At 56.9% G+C, this 18,214-nt stretch overlaps 10 protein-coding genes across 10 annotated transcripts; 5 read left to right on the top strand and 5 right to left on the bottom strand.

Annotated features, from left to right (window-relative positions):
- Positions 1–72: 72 nt before the first annotated feature.
- Malapachy_1202 (glycosyltransferase family 20 protein) lies at positions 73–3,201 on the top strand (the record flags this gene model as incomplete). Its single annotated transcript, XM_018135709.1, has 1 exon — positions 73–3,201. One exon carries the CDS (start codon positions 73–75, stop codon positions 3,199–3,201), a length of 3,129 nt encoding a protein of 1,042 aa, XP_017992241.1.
- A 266-nt stretch (positions 3,202–3,467) lies between these two features.
- Positions 3,468–4,056, bottom strand: Malapachy_1181 (arp2 3 complex 16 kda subunit; the record flags this gene model as incomplete). Its single annotated transcript, XM_018135688.1, has 4 exons — positions 3,468–3,530; positions 3,569–3,763; positions 3,800–3,872; positions 3,908–4,056. The coding sequence occupies 4 exons, from the start codon at positions 4,054–4,056 to the stop codon at positions 3,468–3,470; spliced, it is 480 nt and encodes a 159-aa protein (XP_017992713.1).
- Positions 4,057–4,368: 312 nt separating this feature from the next.
- On the top strand, positions 4,369–7,134 carry Malapachy_1190 (serine threonine-protein kinase cla4; the record flags this gene model as incomplete). The annotated part of the gene is made up of 2 exons (XM_018135697.1): positions 4,369–4,683; positions 4,714–7,134. 2 exons carry the CDS (start codon positions 4,369–4,371, stop codon positions 7,132–7,134), a joined length of 2,736 nt encoding a protein of 911 aa, XP_017992558.1.
- Positions 7,135–7,253: 119 nt separating this feature from the next.
- Malapachy_1212 (pre-mrna splicing factor u2af large chain) lies at positions 7,254–8,692 on the bottom strand (the record flags this gene model as incomplete). Its single annotated transcript, XM_018135719.1, has 2 exons — positions 7,254–8,605; positions 8,644–8,692. 2 exons carry the CDS (start codon positions 8,690–8,692, stop codon positions 7,254–7,256), a joined length of 1,401 nt encoding a protein of 466 aa, XP_017992275.1.
- A 149-nt stretch (positions 8,693–8,841) lies between these two features.
- Malapachy_1219 (formin binding protein 3) lies at positions 8,842–10,803 on the top strand (the record flags this gene model as incomplete). Its single annotated transcript, XM_018135726.1, has 2 exons — positions 8,842–8,937; positions 8,968–10,803. The coding sequence occupies 2 exons, from the start codon at positions 8,842–8,844 to the stop codon at positions 10,801–10,803; spliced, it is 1,932 nt and encodes a 643-aa protein (XP_017992272.1).
- A 121-nt stretch (positions 10,804–10,924) lies between these two features.
- Malapachy_1194 (ssz1-regulator protein involved in pleiotropic drug resistance) lies at positions 10,925–12,691 on the top strand (the record flags this gene model as incomplete). The annotated part of the gene is made up of 1 exon (XM_018135701.1): positions 10,925–12,691. One exon carries the CDS (start codon positions 10,925–10,927, stop codon positions 12,689–12,691), a length of 1,767 nt encoding a protein of 588 aa, XP_017992562.1.
- A 39-nt stretch (positions 12,692–12,730) lies between these two features.
- On the bottom strand, positions 12,731–14,310 carry Malapachy_1183 (guanylate kinase; the record flags this gene model as incomplete). The annotated part of the gene is made up of 5 exons (XM_018135690.1): positions 12,731–13,272; positions 13,301–13,419; positions 13,599–14,016; positions 14,045–14,124; positions 14,159–14,310. 5 exons carry the CDS (start codon positions 14,308–14,310, stop codon positions 12,731–12,733), a joined length of 1,311 nt encoding a protein of 436 aa, XP_017992618.1.
- A 97-nt stretch (positions 14,311–14,407) lies between these two features.
- Positions 14,408–16,051, bottom strand: Malapachy_1210 (hypothetical protein; the record flags this gene model as incomplete). Its single annotated transcript, XM_018135717.1, has 1 exon — positions 14,408–16,051. The coding sequence occupies one exon, from the start codon at positions 16,049–16,051 to the stop codon at positions 14,408–14,410; it is 1,644 nt and encodes a 547-aa protein (XP_017992277.1).
- A 194-nt stretch (positions 16,052–16,245) lies between these two features.
- Malapachy_1196 (pkinase-domain-containing protein) lies at positions 16,246–17,278 on the top strand (the record flags this gene model as incomplete). Its single annotated transcript, XM_018135703.1, has 5 exons — positions 16,246–16,282; positions 16,327–16,492; positions 16,523–16,984; positions 17,017–17,195; positions 17,229–17,278. 5 exons carry the CDS (start codon positions 16,246–16,248, stop codon positions 17,276–17,278), a joined length of 894 nt encoding a protein of 297 aa, XP_017992564.1.
- Positions 17,279–17,451: 173 nt separating this feature from the next.
- On the bottom strand, positions 17,452–18,142 carry Malapachy_1179 (peroxisomal protein; the record flags this gene model as incomplete). The annotated part of the gene is made up of 3 exons (XM_018135687.1): positions 17,452–17,513; positions 17,542–17,743; positions 17,780–18,142. 3 exons carry the CDS (start codon positions 18,140–18,142, stop codon positions 17,452–17,454), a joined length of 627 nt encoding a protein of 208 aa, XP_017992309.1.
- Positions 18,143–18,214: the final 72 nt, after the last annotated feature.

Raw genomic sequence — 18,214 nt, 5'->3', positions numbered from 1 at the left:
GGACTCCATGTAGGTACAAGCCCTAGTATGTCGCGACGCTCCTCCACGGTCGTCAGCCGAGATCGCATAAATATGGCAGAACTCATGGCCGATGCGACACGCGGCGATGGAATGTATGCTACCCATGCTACCGAGTCAGCGCTGGACAGTGGCGTCTCTTCCCCCGTGGCAGACCCAGAAAATGAGATGCGCGAGAATCCTAGCAGTGCGCCTGCCCGTATCATGTCCAAGACGGTGAAGAATTCATGGTCAGACCATGGCCGCCATGCACTGGCTGGCGACGAGAAAGAGGGAGTACGATCGGGGATGATCAGCCCACGGGCACTACAAACGCCCATTCACATAAAGGGAGCGAGCTCGCTGACCGGTAATGCGACGCCCAAACCGCCAGGCACGCAACATACGGATTCAAATACGCCTGTAAGCATCATTTCCGATCTGGCCGCCAAGCAACAGCAATCGCGCGTGGCTTCTCCCACCGTGCAAGAGCATCCGCTCGTGCGAACTGGTTCGGTGTCGGCCACAATCGCACCCCCTTCTCGTGCCCCAGCTCGGACAGCTACGCCGCGACTCGTCTCTCATACGCCATTGGTGGCCGACTGGTCGGGCAAATCGGACCACAGCCGTAGTGCCACGGAATATGAACATTTGGCCGCTAGTGCAAAGCTCGGTACTGGTAGCCAAGTCGAGATGGCACGTCCCAAGGCAGAGTTGGTGAAGGCAGCCGTGGCCAAAGCGACGCAGAAGCACAATGAGCCATCACGCCCTCGGCCCATGCGCAATGCATCGACGCGCAGTATGACGCATGATGATAACAGCCAGCGATATGCCAACATCGCACGCCGTACTAGCAAATACGAATCGTGCATTGACATGGTGGAAGAGCCGCAACATGCGCAGGAGAGCATGCCCTTCGATTTCCATCCCAACCCCGGTGCAAATTACGGTTTGATCAATGCCGTGTCAAGTACAAAAGAGCTGGACAATGAATCAGTCCTCTATATTGGTACACTCGGTATCGAGATGGACTGGATTCCTACCCCAACGCGCCAGGAAATCGATGCCGTATCGAAATCGCAGGAACAGATGCTGCCGGTATGGCTGAAGGATGCTGATTATGTGATGTCGTATCACACGTATTGCAAGCAGGTGCTTTGGCCCACGTTTCACTACACGCTGCCTACGGGGAAAGGTCTGGAAAACGAAAGCGAGGCATGGAACGCGTATGTGGAAACGAACCGCAGATTTGCTGAGCGCATTGCAGCGGAGTATCGCGATGGCGATGTGGTGTGGGTGCATGACTACCACCTCCTTCTGGTACCAGAGATGCTGCGCAAGCTCATTCCACGCGCTCCGATCGGCTTTTTCCTGCATATTGCCTTCCCCTCTAGCGAGATCTTCCGGTGCCTTAGTCGCCGAGAGCCGCTGCTGCTAGGTATGCTAGGCTCGGACTTGATCGGCTTCCAGACGCACAACTTCTGCCGTCATTTCCGGCAGACGGCCAACCGCATCTTACAGGCCGAGACCACAGCGCGTGGCGTGCATATGAAAAATTCGTTCGTCACCGTCGCATCGTACCCGATCGGCATCGACGTAAAGATGCTGCAAAAACGACAGGAACATCCGGACGTCACAGAGTGGGTCGAAAAGCTGCGTGAACGCTTTGCCGGCATGAAGGTGATTGTCGGTCGCGATAAGCTTGACTGGATCAAGGGTGTACGCGAGAAGCTCATTGCGTACGAAGTGTTCTTAGAACGACACCCTGAATGGGTCGGTCGTGTGGTGTTGGTCCAGGTGGCTCTGGCGACGGTCCGGGAAAACAGCGAGGTGGTAGCGGTCAGCGACTTGGTGGCCCGCATCAACCACAAGCACGGCTCCTTGACGTACCAGCCGATCGTGTTCTTACATGTACAGGAAATCACGTTCAGTCAGTACTTGGCACTGTTGACCATGGCCGATGCATTTTTGATCATGTCGTTGCGCGAAGGTATGAACCTCACCTCGCATGAGTACATTGTCGCACAGCAGCGTCGGCAGCGTCCCTTGATTCTGTCCGAGTTTACGGGCACGTATTCGGCGTTGCGGGCCTGTATTGGCGTGAATCCATTCAACGCACAGCAGGTGGCTAAGGCCATTCATCATGCTTTAATGATGCCTGAAGAGGAAATGGTGCGGCGTTGGCGTGACCTGCATCACACCGTCATGTCACAGTCGTCGCACCACTGGGTCGCCTCCATCTTATCACAATTGGAGCGAGTGCATTTGCAGCAGCCCTACATGGAGACAATGTTCAAGCCGGAACTGGAGATTGCACAAATGCAATCAGAATGGCGTGCGTCCAAATCGTGCTTGGTCCTGCTTGATCTGGAAGGCACGCTAATGCGGGAAGACCTGTGCTACGTGCATGGCAATGGTTTCGAGCCGCCCCATGCGATTCACCGCCTGCTCCAACGTCTGGTTGCCGACCATCGCATGTATGTCTACTTGCTCAGCAGTCATTCGCGTACCGACCTTGAAAAACTGGCCATGGAAGTACCCTACCTGGGCCTGGTCGCCGAAGATGGATGCTATGTCCGCCACTGTATGGCCGGTACAAGATGCGATTGGACGTCGCTAGTGGATGGCTTCGATATGCAGTGGCGCAAGCCCGTTCGTGAAATTCTTGACTACTTTACCGAACGTACGCCTGGCTCCTGGATCGAAGAGCGCTCGACCACCATCGCCTGGTACTTTGGTGAAGGGATGAGCGAGGCTGATGCTATATGGGCACGCAGGCAGGCCAGTGAAGTGCAGGGCCTCATCAGTGACTCTTTGGGCGAACGTTTTTCCCTGCGTATCGTGAATGGCCAAACGTACTTTGTCATCATGCCCAAGAATGTAGGTCGCTCGACGGCCGTCCAGTACATGCTGGCACTTGACAATATGGGCCAATTGCCTACGCGACATGCACCGACGAACAAGGGCCGGTTTGAGTTTATCCTGCATATTGGTCGTGATGAGCGGCTGATCGCACTATTGAACGACTTGGACTTGCCATTCGCACCTCGCACGTGCACAACAGCCGAGTCTGACTCGATTGTGAGCTCCATCGCGACATCGCAGCTGCGTCCGTATGAGCAAGTGATGGATGCACTGGAAGACATTATTGATTTCCATCTCCGTGACCTGAAATGGGGTGGCCCTGCTACAATGGATATATAATGCCGGGTCGAGATGTTGTACAGCTGACGTATTAACGAATCGTGAACGAAACGAGTTGGTTCCCCTTTCCCCCATGGTGAAGAGCTATGATATGACGATGTTTTTTAGTTTTGTGATTGGCGTAGTTTTTTTTGTCTGACATGTAGTCGTGTTCGGTAACGGTGAAGTGAAGGCATCGGGCCAACGAAGAGACACAGGTCGCATTCATGGCTCACGTAGGGTGCTGGGTTCTTTTGCATACGTTTCATGACGCTATGCTTTCTATTCTACACAACACGACGGTCTGTCATCACACGCACAATGCAACCCGTGCCAGAGACCTGTGTAAGCTGAAGCGTTAGTCATAAACGGCACGTTGCTCACGTACCTTTTCGTGCCAGCTCAATAGCACAGCGCCATTGATAGAGCCAGCCTCGCCTGGCGTCCGGACAAGTTCCATCCCACGATACAAATATTTCATCAGTGTATCGCGCTCATCACCAGACAACGCTTTGACTGTCGTCAAAATATCGGCAGTGCGAGTCGACGAGAGGATATCGAAAATCAAAGACCATGACATACGCTGTAAAATCAGATCACCATATATATGTATACTTACACGTGCTTCCAGTGCTTGAGAGCCCGTAGGTGGATCATGAAGGGCCTCTTGCAGCGCACCTACCATATCGCCACTAGTCTGTCAGCACGAGCCATCCCTGCGACGTACCTGGCCATGCGTGTTCGCGCACTCCCTTGCTTAGCTTGTGCAATTTGTGCGAGTTCCTGCGGTGAACGTGGATCCTCTGGCACAATATCGGCTAGGTACAGAGCCTCCTCATCGTACTGATCAACGTTCAAGTGCCGGAAATCACTCATCGTTGCTCGTATCCGCTCACGAAAGCGCACGGCCTCCGCCTGCGGAGCAGAGGCACCTGGCCGCCAGCCCTCCGCTTGGCATCACGTGCAACGACGGGAGGCGCGTACGAGAGGGATTCGTCTCGCTCTCGCCCTCACGCGTGTGCGCCGCAGTGCGATCTCCACGTGCCTCTCACGTGGGGGTAGGTCTTGCGTACGTGTGCGAAAACCACCTGGTGTGATGAGGGTCGGATAAGACGACGGACAAACGCTTACGACTCCAGCTGCAGTGCTAGTGTCGCGCCATTCCTCCCTCCTCCCTATTGCGCTTGTATGTCGTACGGACAACAAGACATCCCCTCTGATACATACGGGCTGACGCCGGCACGTTCGGCCCCGTTGCCTCCTTCGATGGCAGGTGCCCGAGGCGGTACCGACTTGTACGATACGAGCCTGCCAGGCTCGTCTGTAACTAGGGCTTATCCCTCGCCTGTTATGGCGAAGCCCCCTACGCAGACAGGCACAAGCTCTGCATCTGTTGTTCGTAAAGGCTATGTCAGCGTAAAAGAAGATGGTATTCGTTCATGGATTTGGAGCAAGCGTTGGCTTGTCCTGCGCGAAACAACACTTCTTTTCCATAAAAACGAGGTATGTATACATGGTTTATTAACGTGACAGTCCACGTATCAAGCATCGTCGATTGTCCTGCTTCGAGATGTGACCAACATCAATCGTACAGATTTGAAGCCTTATTGTATTGAAATTGAGACCAAAGACAAAACCTTTTATCTACAGTTAAAGAGCGATGAAGAACTCTACAGCTGGATGGATGATATATACAATCGATGCCCGCTGGGTGGCTCGATGCCAACCAACTTTGTCCATCAAGTGCATGTTGGCTTCGACCCTGTGAGTGGCTCCTTCACTGGCTTGCCAGACCAGTGGATGCGTCTACTGACCAAATCCGCTATTACCAAGGAGGACTATGCCAAGAACCCCCAGGCTGTCTTGGATGTCTTGGAGTTCTACACAGACATTCAGAAGCGGGCTGGCGACGATTTTGGGCTTGGCTCGCCTACCATGAATATGCACATTGGCCATCCTGGACGTGCTCAGATTGACAATTATAAGAACCGTGCGCCGTCGATTCCCAGTAGTGGAGCGTCCACGCCCACCAAGATGACATCATTGGAACCACGTCGAGCCGCGCCTACGCCGCCTGGTGCGGCACGCGGCTACGGACTGGGCAAACAGAGTCCCCTTCCAGCTTTGCCGCCGCCGGATTCATCCACGCCACTCGCCCCTGCGCAAGCAAATATGAGCACAGCCTCATCCACAGCAGACTTGAGTGCCTCTGTAACTGAAAGCGATGCAAGCTCTCTATCGCTCATGACGCAAAGCATGCGCATGTCGGACGATGCGCAGCTTCGTCAGGCTATGGAGCGTGAAGAACAGCGCGAGCGAAGGAGGCAACAGCAGCAACAGCAGCAACAGATGTTGCAGCAGCAGCGCACACTTGCGCCGCTGAAAACAGCTGCGCCCTTCGCGTACGCATCACCGAATATGCACAGGCCGCCTTCGCCTCCGCTGAGAATGTCACCTGTATCGCCGACGGCGCCGACAGCGCCATCAGGTCCGTATGCGCAGCCATATCATGCAGGTAATGCGATGCCACCTTCGATGTCAGTGACATCTTCGCCAGCAGGTTCGATGATGCCCACATCGCGTCCTGTACCAACGCCATCCTCGATCTCGCCAGCGGCTGCCGCTGCAGCTGCGGCCGCGGCGGCTGCCTCCACAGGTGCGTCACCCTCCATGTCGCCCATCCCAGGCCTCGCCAGCCCAACGTTCTCCACGCCCACCCCTACGATGTCAGGCCCGCCACCGACGCAGGCAGCGGCACCTATGCCGCCACCGTCCACACAGTCGCAGCCTCAGGTATCGATGCCGATGCAGTCGCATGCACCAGGTCCTTCCGCGCCTGTGCAGGCAGAGCCGGCCTTCGCAGAACCGCCCAGGGCGCCTCGGGCATCTTCCGCCGCCGCCGCTGCAGCCGCGGCAGCTGTTGCCGCGGCAGCGCCTGGCCCTCCGCCCACCGCAGCGGCTTCCACGACAGTGCCTATGCGTGAGCCAGCAGCGCACAAGGCTGCTGCTACTTCACAGCGTCGTCCAGAGGCGAATAAGCGTGTAAGCACCATGACAGAGGCGCAGATTATGGAGAAATTGCGCAGCGTGGTAAGCCACGATGATCCGAATTTGCTGTATCGCAAAGTGAAGAAGATTGGGCAGGGCGCGTCAGGCTCTGTGTATGTGGCCAAGTCGCTTGCGACACAGCAAGTCGTAGCGATCAAAGCCATGGACTTGGCGCATCAGCCACGCAAGGAGTTGATCATCAATGAAATCATGGTGATGCGGGAGTCGCAGCACCCGAACATTGTCAACTTCCTGAACGCGTTCCTGGTCCATAATACGGACTTGTGGGTGATTATGGAATTTATGGAGGGCGGCGCTTTGACGGACGTGATCGATAACAACCAGCTTACGGAGCCGCAGATTGCATCGATTAGCTTGGAAACGTGCAAGGGGTTGGAACACTTGCACAACCAGTCGATCATCCATCGTGACATTAAGAGTGACAATATTTTGCTGAACAACCTCGGTCAAGTGAAGATCACAGACTTTGGCTTTTGTGCGAAGCTTACTGATCAGAGGCGGAAGCGTGCTACGATGGTCGGCACGCCGTACTGGATGGCGCCCGAGGTTGTGAAGCAGAAAGAATACGGCGCGAAGGTGGATATCTGGTCTCTTGGTATTATGGCGATTGAGATGATTGAGAATGAACCGCCCTACCTGGATGAAGAGCCGCTCAAGGCATTGTACATGATTGCTACCAATGGCACGCCGACGCTGAAGAAGCCAGAGAAGCTCAGTCGTGAGCTAAAGAGTTTCCTCGCAGTGTGTCTCTGTGCTGACGTGAAGAGCCGCGCTACCGCGGATGAGCTGCTACAGCATGAATTCATGCGTAAGGCATGCCCCATTTCAGAACTTCCGAAACTCTTGGAGTTCCGCACACGAGAGAAGCCATCTCATGGCGCGTAATGTACTTGGGACTGAATGTTAGGGACTATGACAGATACACTCAGCGGGTCATATGATCTGTGATGATTGAGATATATGACGCCGCAGCACACTCTTCCCCTCTCCCCTTTTTTTTCTTTCTACGATTCGAGCACGGGCTGTTCAGGCCATGCGTCTTCCCGTACATAGGCACAAATCACAGTTCGCCCATCAAACTGTCGTCCGGCAATCGCCTTAAAGGCGGCTTCACACGCCGGGACCGTATCGAATTGCACGTATACGCGGCCGACACCCTTTGGCTCTTGACCCGGCATACCATCGCGTAGCGGCCGTGGGATGTACACGGATGTCACAATGCCATGACGCTCACATTCGCTACGCACATCCTCCATGATATCGGCGTACTCGGAATCGTCCATAAGCTCCTCTGCTGTGACCATATTGAGCATCAACATCGCACGGGTAGGGTTATCTGATGTCTCCTGGACATCATCAGCAGGCGGCGCATTACTCGGCGCCATCACACGACGCACAACGAGGCGCTGTTCGCCCACTTCGAGCCCATCCAGACCTTCACAGGCCATATCGGTCACGGCCTCCTCCACAAACTCACAGTAGGCCATCCCACGTGAGCGCTGTGTCTCTTCATCCCGAATCAAGTCAAAGTGCCGCACTTCGCCAAACGCTTTCAAGAGCTCCATTACTTGACCTTCATCAAGAAAGATCGGCACATTGCCGATGAATAGTTTATTAGGTCCATCTGGCACCGTCGTCTCCACCGCGCCAGGCGGCGGCACAATGTCAGGGCCCACATAGTCGCGTGGACGTTGAATCGAAAGCGGGTAGCCCACAAAGTAGACGCCATCGAGCGACAGTGCATTGGTCGCCTCATCCGGATTGCGGAATTCAAGCGTGGCCGTGCCTTTGTCGTCCTGTACACGTACATGGAAGCATGGCTCCATACTGCCACTGGAACAGAGCAAACGCTCGTTCATCTTGGCATTGATGAACGCCTGCAAGGACTCCGACGTCATGGGCGAACGCACACCTGTGACATGCAAGCGACGTGCATGCACTTGCACGAACGCATTCGACACAGCCGCGGCTGTGGTGGGATTGGCATCTGGTAAGGCACTGGGTGGCAAGGTACTGGGCATCGCATCGCGCACGCCCATCATCATCATACCGGCAGCACCTGCATTGACAGGGGCGCCAAAAAGACCCGTGGACTTCGCCGCAAGGGCGTCCAGGACTTCGAACCCAGGTGCAGGGACGTCCCATTGCGACGAAGGCACGACCCGGTCACGCAATCGAATCGTGCCGGGTGGGGGGGGACTCAGACGCACGCCAGCGCTGCGCCGCCCTGTAGGTGGACCGCGTCCACCACGTCCACGTCGGTCGCCATCGCGGCGAGGCGGAGGACGTCGCTCATCGTCCCAATCGCTATCATGAGCAGGGTATCTTCTGCGAGTGTACCACGACGTATCATCATCTGCACCTTGTCACTGTCAGCATGTATAGGCTACGTACCACCTCCGTATCCACCTCGTGGACCACGGTCGCCACCTCGATACTCCATCGTGTGGACCAGCGACCATAGCATGTCTACGAACGACGACCAGAGACGTTTTTCCCACGTGGACCCACGTGCCAGAATAAGACGCTCGCTCGCACGCTCGTCGTTGTTCTCCTGCGTAGGCTCAGCGTGTCACGTAGAGTGGCATCGGGATGGTAGGTTCGCATACCGCATCGTCTCACTTACCCAAGGCGGCTGATGCAGGTTCACCACGAACGCCTACAGATGGCACCGTCATTAGTGCATGGGTACGTACGCTCACTTACACTGACTCGTAGGTGGAACACCGCAACGCCCAGGGCCGTGTATATTGGTACCATCCAGGCGAGCGACGGAGTGTATGGGACAAGCCTGATGAACTCAAAAGTGCACGAGAACGTGCCATGGATTCTACGCCATGGCGTGAGTACAAATCCGGGGAGCGTAGTTACTACGTGAACAAAGAGACGAAGCAGTCGACATGGACTATGCCGTCGGACTTGAAAGCGTACTTGGACAGCATTCCTGACGATCCGCCCAAAGCTATTGCGGCCCGACCTTCTGCATCGCCACGCCCTGCACCCGGCGAAGCAGGGGGAGCCAGCACGCCACTGAGCGCACCAGGATCTGGCACGCCCGAGCCGATGGGGCCGGGCACAGCGGCGCCTCGGCAGAGCTCGAGCATTGGCGGCGGATCAAACATCCGCAGCGCGCCTTTGATGTACAACAGTTATGAGGAAGCCGAAGCTGCGTTCATCTCGCTGCTTCGCTTAAAACAGGTCGGCCCTGATTCGACATGGGAGCAAACGTTGCGTGTGATTGTCACAGAGCCGCTGTACAAAGCTCTACGATCGCTGGCCGATCGCAAAGCGGCCTTCACCAAGTACGTGCAAGAGCTTAAAGACGAACAGGCTGCGCAACGTGAAGCCAAGGAAGAAAAGTTGCGTCCTGCTATGGCACGGGCGCTGCAGCAACAGCGTGCAGGTATGCTGAAACCGTATGCAAGCTTTGCGACGTTCAAGAAGCGACTGCAGGATACAAGCCTCTGGGCGGAGTTGGATGACGAGGCCCAGGCGCATACCATCTTTGAGGCAATACGCCACGATGCCCGTGAGAAAGACGCGGTGCGGCAAAAGCACGTGAATACGCACAACCGTACAGCGCTAGAAGCACTGCTGAAGTCCATTGATATGCAGCCTACGACGCTATGGCGTGATGTGCATCGTACCATTCTCGAGTCGGACGAATACCGTAGCGATGCGCGCCTGCAGACCATGTCGTTGTCCGACATGTTGCAAGTGTTCGAGGCGCATATGGCGACGGTTGAGGGCGAGGCACGGGCAGCGCAGACGCAGCAGGATGCGACGTCAAGGCGCAAAGATCGAGAGGCTCGTGATGCATTCCACGCGATGATGCAAGCACACATTGATGATGGCACGATGCATGCACGCAGTACCTGGACAACGTACTATGCAGTCATACGGCACGATGCACGTTTGGATGCGATGCTAGCGACGCAGGGCTCGACAGCACAAGAGCTGTTTTACGATCGACTGGATGAGCTAGAGCGGGCGTTTGCCACGCAACGACGACATGTCCAAGCGTACATGAAAGAGAATAATATCTTGGCTTCGCGGCCTTCCGACTGGGGCATTTGGCGTGAGGCGTGCCAGTCGTCCAAGGCGCCGGAGGCGATACGTACGCTCTCTGAGCGGGCTCTCCAAGCGTTGTTTGACGAGTGCTTGTACCAAGCGGAGCGCGATGCTCGTGAAGCGCGTCGGCGTGCAGAGCGCCGCTTACGCCATGCGGCAGACGACTTGCGTTATGCCTGCAAGCACGTGGACCCCCCGCTCGATATCCATGCCTCGTTTGAGGAGATTGTACCGCGTCTACGTGACCTACCTGAGTTCCGGCGCCTGGCAGAGACCTCGGACGGTATGGATGTGGCACGTAGTGCATGGGATCGCTTTGCCCGTCGGCAGGCTGAAAAGCAGGCGGATGCGAGGCATGCGCCGGGCCGGTCGCGTACCGACTATACCGATTTGGACGACGCGAGTGACGAGCGCAAACGCAAGGACTTGTCGCGCGCCGAAGATCCCCGTGCGGTACGCCGGCGCACCGAGTACGATACGTAGAGGAAAGTGGGCGCCTACGAGGTGACCCACGTGGATAGCTCCACGTGGGAGGAATTTTCGGTGGGTAGAAAAAGTAGCCAGGCTTCGCCTACGAGAGGGCCAGCCACGACCACAACCGACAATGAGCCAACAAGACGGTGCTGTGATCGGTATCAACTTGGGCAACACATACGGCAGCATTGCGTGCATCAACCAGCACGGCCGCGCCGATGTGATTGCGAACGAGAACGGTGAGCGTCAGATTGCGACGCGCATTGCGTTCAATGGCGATCAGGTGTACACAGGCAACGAAGCCACGCCGCAGTTGGTGCGCAATGCGCCGAATGTGATTGACAACTTCGTGAACCTGGTCGGCCGCTCGTTCTCTGAGCTGGAGGAGGGCGAAAAGCTGCGCAAGTCGGCGCAGGTGCTGGACATCAACGGTACGCCGTCGTTCGAGGTGGAGATCGAGGGTACCAAGTCGATTCTCTCAGCGCACGATGTGTTGGTGCGCTTCATTGGCGTGCTGTACGGCGCTGCGAAGGACTTTATGTCGGGTGTGCCGATCATCGGTGCCGTGTTGAGCACCCCGCTGTGGTTCACCGATGCGCAGAACGAGGCGATTGAGGCGGCGGCGAAGGAAGCGGGTCTGCATGTGCTGGAGCTCGTCTCGGCGCCGTCGGCAGCGCTGGCTGCGTACGGCCTAACGTCGCCCAAGGCTACGGGCGATCTGCCTGCGCACCCAGACGGCGAGCAGGGTGTGCCGTATGCGCCGGAAAAGACCCTCGACCGCAATGTGGCCGTGGTCGACTTTGGTGGTACGTCGCTGGACGTGACGGTGTTTGCGGCGCGGGCGGGTGTGTACTCGCAGCTGTCGTACGTGCACGACAAGACGGTGGGTGGCCGTGCCTTGGACGACGTGCTGGTGCAGCACTTTGCGAAGGAGTTCTCGAAGAAGAGCAAGGTCGCCATTGGCGAGAACGACGCGCGTGCGTGGGCTAAGCTGCGCAACGAAGCGGAAGTCACGAAGCGTGCGCTCAGTGCAAGCAACTCGGCGCAGTGCAGTGTTGAGAGTCTTGCGGAGGGTATCGACTTTAGCGGTAGCGTGAACCGTATGCGCCTCAACCTGCTGGCCGCGGGTGTGTACCAAAAGGCGGTGGCCAACGTGCAAAAGGCGATCGAGCAGGCATCGCTCGAGCCATGCCAGGTCGACGAGGTGATTCTCTCCGGTGGTGCCTCGCGTCTTGCCGGCTTGGCGGAGCAGCTCTCGTACCTCTTCCCAGAGGACAGCCAGACGCACATCACGTACTCCATCGACTCGGACCAGGTGATTGCGCGTGGCTGTGCGGTGTACGCCCAGACGATTGTCCACCTGCCGACGGACAGCGAGGAACGCAAGTTTGTCGAGTCGCTGCCGAACAACAAGGCAGAGCGTACCAAGGCGCTGCAGGCGCCGGCGACGCAGCGCCCCATCGGTGTGGTCCTCGATGCGCCGGCAGACGAGAGCGTCGCAAAGCAGGTCGTGGATGGCCAGCTGTTTGTCACGATGGTGCCTGCGCAGACACCTGTGCCGGCCCGCCGTGTGTTCCGCTTCCCGGCGTCGGGTAGCGAAGCGTCGCTGATCCGCTTGGCCGAAGGCACGCCGAGTGTGCGTGTGGACAAGATTGAGCCGGAGCCGCTGGACGACGAGGACGAGGACGAGGACGAGGAGCCTCTGGAGCCAGAAGAAGTGCGTAGCGCGTACGTCCGCCCCGACGCTGAGCGGCTGCTGGAGTTGGTCGTGCCACATGCGTCGTCGGCAAAGACCATTACCGTGAAGGTCATTGTGCTCAGCGGCGGCCAGGTCACCGCGCAGGCCTTTGTGGATGACAGCACCGACGTCGCGGCGCAGGCGCAGCTGGGTGCCTAACGTAGATAGGGAGCCGTACATACAAGCAATCTACTACGACTACGACGAAGCCGATTGACGATACGCTTCTTCAGCGTTATCCGGCGGCGGTACCTGGTCAAAGGGGCCGTCCAGCTTGTCATGGACGACGTTGCGCAGAAGTCCGTACGCACGGTTCAGGTCGTCGTTGACAATCACCACATCAAACGCGTCCTTGCCTTGGCGTGCATATTCCAGCTCATGCAGCGCCATGCGCAGACGACGCTGAATCGCCTCAGGCGCATCGGTAGCTCGGCCTTCCAGACGCGAGCGCAGCGTGTCGTACGTCGGCGGCGAAATAAATACGTAGACAGGGTTCAGATGCGCATGGTTGGCCTTGATGAGACGCACACCTTGCGCATCAATATCGAGAATCGCACGACGGCCCTCGCCCTTCTCACTCACATCACGTACGGCCTGCGCCGAGGTGCCGTACAAATTGCCACCGAACTCGGCATGCTCAAGAAACTCGCCCTTCTTGATCAAGTCCTCAAATTGGTCGCGCGACACAAAATGGTACGACTTGCCGTTCTCCTCACCAGGACGCATAGCACGCGTCGTGTCTTCCTGGTCAGCATCCTTCCTACGTACGGCTCACACTGAACCCAAACGAGTCCGGGTACTCATCAAATAGGCGCTTGATCAGCGTGCTCTTGCCCACTCCAGAGGGACCACACAAGACAATCGGACGTGCACTCGACATGACCTGCCTACCAAGACCACGAAGGGCCATCCTCTCTCCAACGTCCCCTCCACGGCCCCACCAGAAAAAACGTGGGCGCTGCATCACGTGCTATGGAGGCCGCCGACGTCCCTGGTAGACGCGCGGCGGCGCGTCGACTACGTCGCCTCGACAAACGATTTGTAGATAATGATCGCGTCCACGTACTCTTCGTGATCTTCGACGCGCATGCGGCCCGCTTGAGGGATCCGGCCGACACACTCAAAGCCCAGCGTCTCCCAGAGCCGCAAGCTCGCTTTGTTCGTACTGTACACCAGATTGAATACACTCGCACGGTAGCCCAGGGCAGGGCCCACGTACAGGTAGCTTTGGGCCAGAATGGACCCAACCCCACATCCACGTAGGCGTGTTGGCACAATGAACCCAGCATTGCAATTGTGACTCGAGCGGCCAGGGTAGTTCGGCTTGACGTAGTAGAACCCGCCGAGTTGTGCGGGCCATGTGCATTGTGTGAGCACCTCATGCAAGGGCGTGTCGACCTCGCTCGGCAGGATCTCATGCAGCACCACCTTCGCACCGGGCTCGTACGCGTGCGTAGGTCGGACAAGGATCCCCACCATCAAATCTAGTCTTAGTCAGCGAACGACACATACCGTAGGCTACAAACGCTTGCTGGAACGCTTGGGCATCCATGGCCTCCTCGTACGGGTATGTCGCACCTTCTTCGATCATTCTGAGCAAGGTCAGCATGAAAACACAAAACGTACTCATTGGTACTCTCTTGAAGAGCCTCAAAGAGAGGCGCAGGCAAGTCATCACGTCGGACATGCACGCAGAGTAAATGTGTGTAGGACCCCAGCGCTTCTTTGGACGCACGCAGTGGGTACAACACCGGCATGAGCCGCGTGGATGAGGCCATGTTGGAAAGAGGCGAACCATGCAGGACTGGGGTACTAAGCCTTCATGCGCTTATCTACCTCCACTACAAAATAGGGCGCATTTCCTCGCGGCCCTGCTTACCAACCAAAGAGACCATCCGCTAAGCGCCCTAGCACGCCCGAGGTGTTCGCCGTGTCGGCTCCAGATGCATTCTTCGCCGAGGCCTTGGCCTGTGATCCGGTTTGGGACTGTGAGCCACGCAGAAGCGACTCGCCGGCATGCACCACGGCACGGAAAGGCGAATGAACCGAGGTTGTCTGGGCGGAGGACTGCGCCAATGCCGCTACAGGTGTGTCCACCTTGCTAATCGGCCGGCCAAATGCTGGCGCATTTGTACATGCTCCCTTTGTAAAAGACGCTGGCGTCGTAGGTACCGCGGCTGGCTTTGCGGCAGCGGACGGAGTACGGGTATCCATAGAGCTGTGCGACAAGAGAGGTGCATCCAAGCCGCGTACCAAGCTTTGCTGATGCATGGCATCGTTCTCCCAACGCACGCCAATCATGCACATGCCTGCAACAGGTCGTCCTGTCTGTCGCATGGCATGCATGGCTTGGACGGCATCGGAGTACGTAAGGCGCAGTGGTTTGGGCAAGTCTGGCATCTGGGCCGCTGCTGCGGGCGTGAGCGCTGCTGGCATGTCTACATCGTCCGCCGAGACTAGGCCACCGATGGAACTAAATTGTTCCAAGACCATGGGACGCAGCGATGGCGGGAAACCATACACAATGACAGTACGTTGGTTGGCCGGCATTTCCTGGGTAGGCATGGGCGTTGTGGCGGTGTGAGGCGGCTGTGGCGACGGTCCCATACCTACCGACGACGACGCGTCCCATACGCGCTGCGCTTGCATTTGCGGCACATCACACAGCGCTTCTTGCGGCGGCGCATCATCGTCGTCCATGGAGCCGGGCGCAAAGGCTGTTGTATCTGCCTGGCTGAACATGGTGCTCGTGTTCGGCACCGACGGCGAGCGAGGAGGCCGTGACATGGACCGGTCTGCCTCCTCATTCCCCCTCATTGAGCCACGCAGTCCGCCATGCCCAAAGATGCTGCCTTCGCGCACACCTTGGCCGCCAGGCAGAAGTGAGCGTGTCGATGTCGAATCGCCAAAATCGACGCTTCCCCGCGAGAAGAAGGAGGAATGGAAGCCATTTGTAGGCGATAGCGTAGGAGCTTGGCGCGATTGCGTACCATCGTTACTCGCTAGCAGCGACGTGTCAGGGTCGACTTTGGCAGCAGGCGAAGTCGATTCTGTGCCAGGCCGCGCAAGCGATGCTGAGTTTGCGCGTTCTCCAGCGCGCATTTTGTTCAAGTAGCCAGGTAGATACGCTACCGGTGCCTGGTTCATTGGCGATGCTTGCGCACCATGACCCCAGCCTGACGTCGCGGCTTGCGAGGGCGAGGCTGTAGCGCCTGCGGCGCCAAAGGGAGCAGGCGAGGCATTCTGCGGTGTACCAAATAGGCCGGTAGCTCCTGGCTGCTGTGGTGTGCTGAAACCCTGGCCTGGCTGCTGCAGGGAGCCAAACTGGCCAGGCGTGCCGAGCGTGTTGTTCATGCCACCTTGGCCAGGCGGGCCTTGGGTCTGCAACCAGTTGTTTTGCGAAGATGCCATCGGCGTAGATGGCATACCACCGGGCGTTCCACGCTGCGTGCCGAAGGTGCCTGGGGCTGTTTTCTGGCCCCAGGGTGATTGAACTGGAGCCTGTGGTGCCGAAAACATGTCGTTGCGAAACCTAAGCGCGTGGGCGAATGACGAAACGACAAACAATATGCAGCCCACCCCGGCGGGTCCACTCACGTGCAGAAAGCGCACGCAGACCAACACACACCAGGCGCGTGTCGAGTCTCTGCATCGAGAGACAGCTGTAGCAACCTGCTCCTTGTTGTCTGCTACACTTCGTCTGTGGCTCCGTGATGGAGAACTATCAAAAGATCGAAAAAGTTGGCGAGGGTATGTATAGCGCATAGGCTCGTCGTGTCTTGCTAACCGGATAGGCACATACGGTGTTGTTTACAAGGCCCGTGATCTCACGCCAGGCGCTAATGGCCGCTTGGTTGCTCTGAAAAAGATCCGCCTTGAGGCAGAGGATGAGGGTGTACCGTCGACTGCCATCCGCGAAATCAGTCTGTTGAAGGAACTGCGGGACGAAAACATTGTCCGGTACGTACTTTGTCGCCACTGACCCCCAAGCTTGTACGAAATCATTCATCAAGAGTCTCGTCTCTACCTGGTTTTTGAGTTCTTGGACTTGGACCTGAAAAAGTACATGGACAATGTTGCGGACAAGCCTGAGGGTTTAGGCCCCGAAATTGTCATGAAGTTCACCTACCAACTGGTACGCGGCATTTACTTCTGCCATGCACACCGCATCCTCCATCGTGACCTGAAGCCGCAGAACTTGTTGATTGACAAGGAGGGAAACTTGAAGCTGGCTGACTTCGGTCTCGCGCGTGCCTTTGGTATTCCGCTGCGCACATACACCCACGAAGTCGTGACATTGTGGTACCGCGCGCCAGAAGTGTTGCTGGGCTCGCGTCATTACAATACAGCCATCGATATGTGGTCCGTGGGCTGTATCTTCGCTGAAATGGCTATGCGTACACCCTTGTTCCCAGGCGACTCGGAAATCGACGAGATCTTCCGCATCTTCCGGTACGTGGTATATGCCCACTTACATTCCTTAGCACCCTTGGCACGCCCAATGATGAGGTATGGCCCGGTGTACAGTCCCTGCCCGACTACAAAACGACTTTCCCCAAGTGGAACGGCGTCCCTCTTAAGTCGGCCGTTTCCGGTTTGGACGACACCGGCCTCGACCTCCTGCACCACATGTTGATCTACGATCCAGCCATCCGGATAAGCGGTACGTACCTACTCTCTCACTAACTTTCTACAGCTAAACGTGCACTGCAGCATCCGTACTTTGCCAGTGTATCAGCCGCCTAACATGACCCATCTCTTTCCTTTGTGTATACTGGATGATGAGACAGCTTCGCGCTCATTTGCTTTTGTTATAGTGGTTCTGGTCTGAGTGGAATGCCCCTCAGAGCTATGCCATACATCATGAACTTGGTTTCACTACATAGGCATCAGTCGAGAGATGGTCTATGCTATGTTCATTACACATTATGCCACAGGAAGTTCCGAAGGCTATTCCACTTGTCTGAAAGAACATACAAGTCTGCGTGTCAGGTTTCCATAATACATACAGTCCATGCTGTTGACCAAACCACCGTTCAAACGACGGCGCTCGTTCACAAACAGCCACATCACGGTGCCCCACGTCAGCGCTGCAAAGATCTGGTGCGCTGTGTTGTCGATAGGGAGTACCTTGTTCTTGGGGTAGTCTTTAGGCACCTGGGCGCGCGGTAAGAGGGATGCAATGCATCGAGAGACACAGTATAGCACAATCTAGGAACATTAGGTCACTTCCTCACCATCACATACCTGTTCGTTCACGGGCGTTCGATCACCAAACATGTACCAACCGCCTAGCATACCGGCAATAAAGGGGTCTGCCGACGACTGCTTGCCCTCATGGAACAGATCACGAAGAATTAACAAACACGTCTTGTAGATCGCCACATATGTACAAAGACGAACAGAGTGCTGGCGTGTAGCCTGGATGATCTTCTTCCATCGATCACGGAGCGAGCCGGAACCAAATAGCGTCACCATGACGAGGGCATGTGGAAACCGGATCTTGGCGCCATAGACCAGGCCATTCCTAGCACCCTTGACAATAGCAAGTAGGTCATGGTTTGCTGGATTCAACAGAAATCGCGTGAGGGCTGCATGAATGGCCGACATGGTTTCCCACTGACACTTAAGCGCTGCCCCGCTTTCCACAAATACGGCGCCCGCCGCCCTGCGGCCGACCGA

This window comes from Malassezia pachydermatis (assembly GCF_001278385.1).
Source record: "Malassezia pachydermatis strain CBS 1879 chromosome Unknown scaffold3, whole genome shotgun sequence".
Classification (NCBI taxonomy): Eukaryota; Fungi; Basidiomycota; class Malasseziomycetes; order Malasseziales; family Malasseziaceae; genus Malassezia; species Malassezia pachydermatis.
Note: the sequence above shows the minus strand (reverse complement) of the source record. Positions and strands in the feature narration are given on the sequence as shown.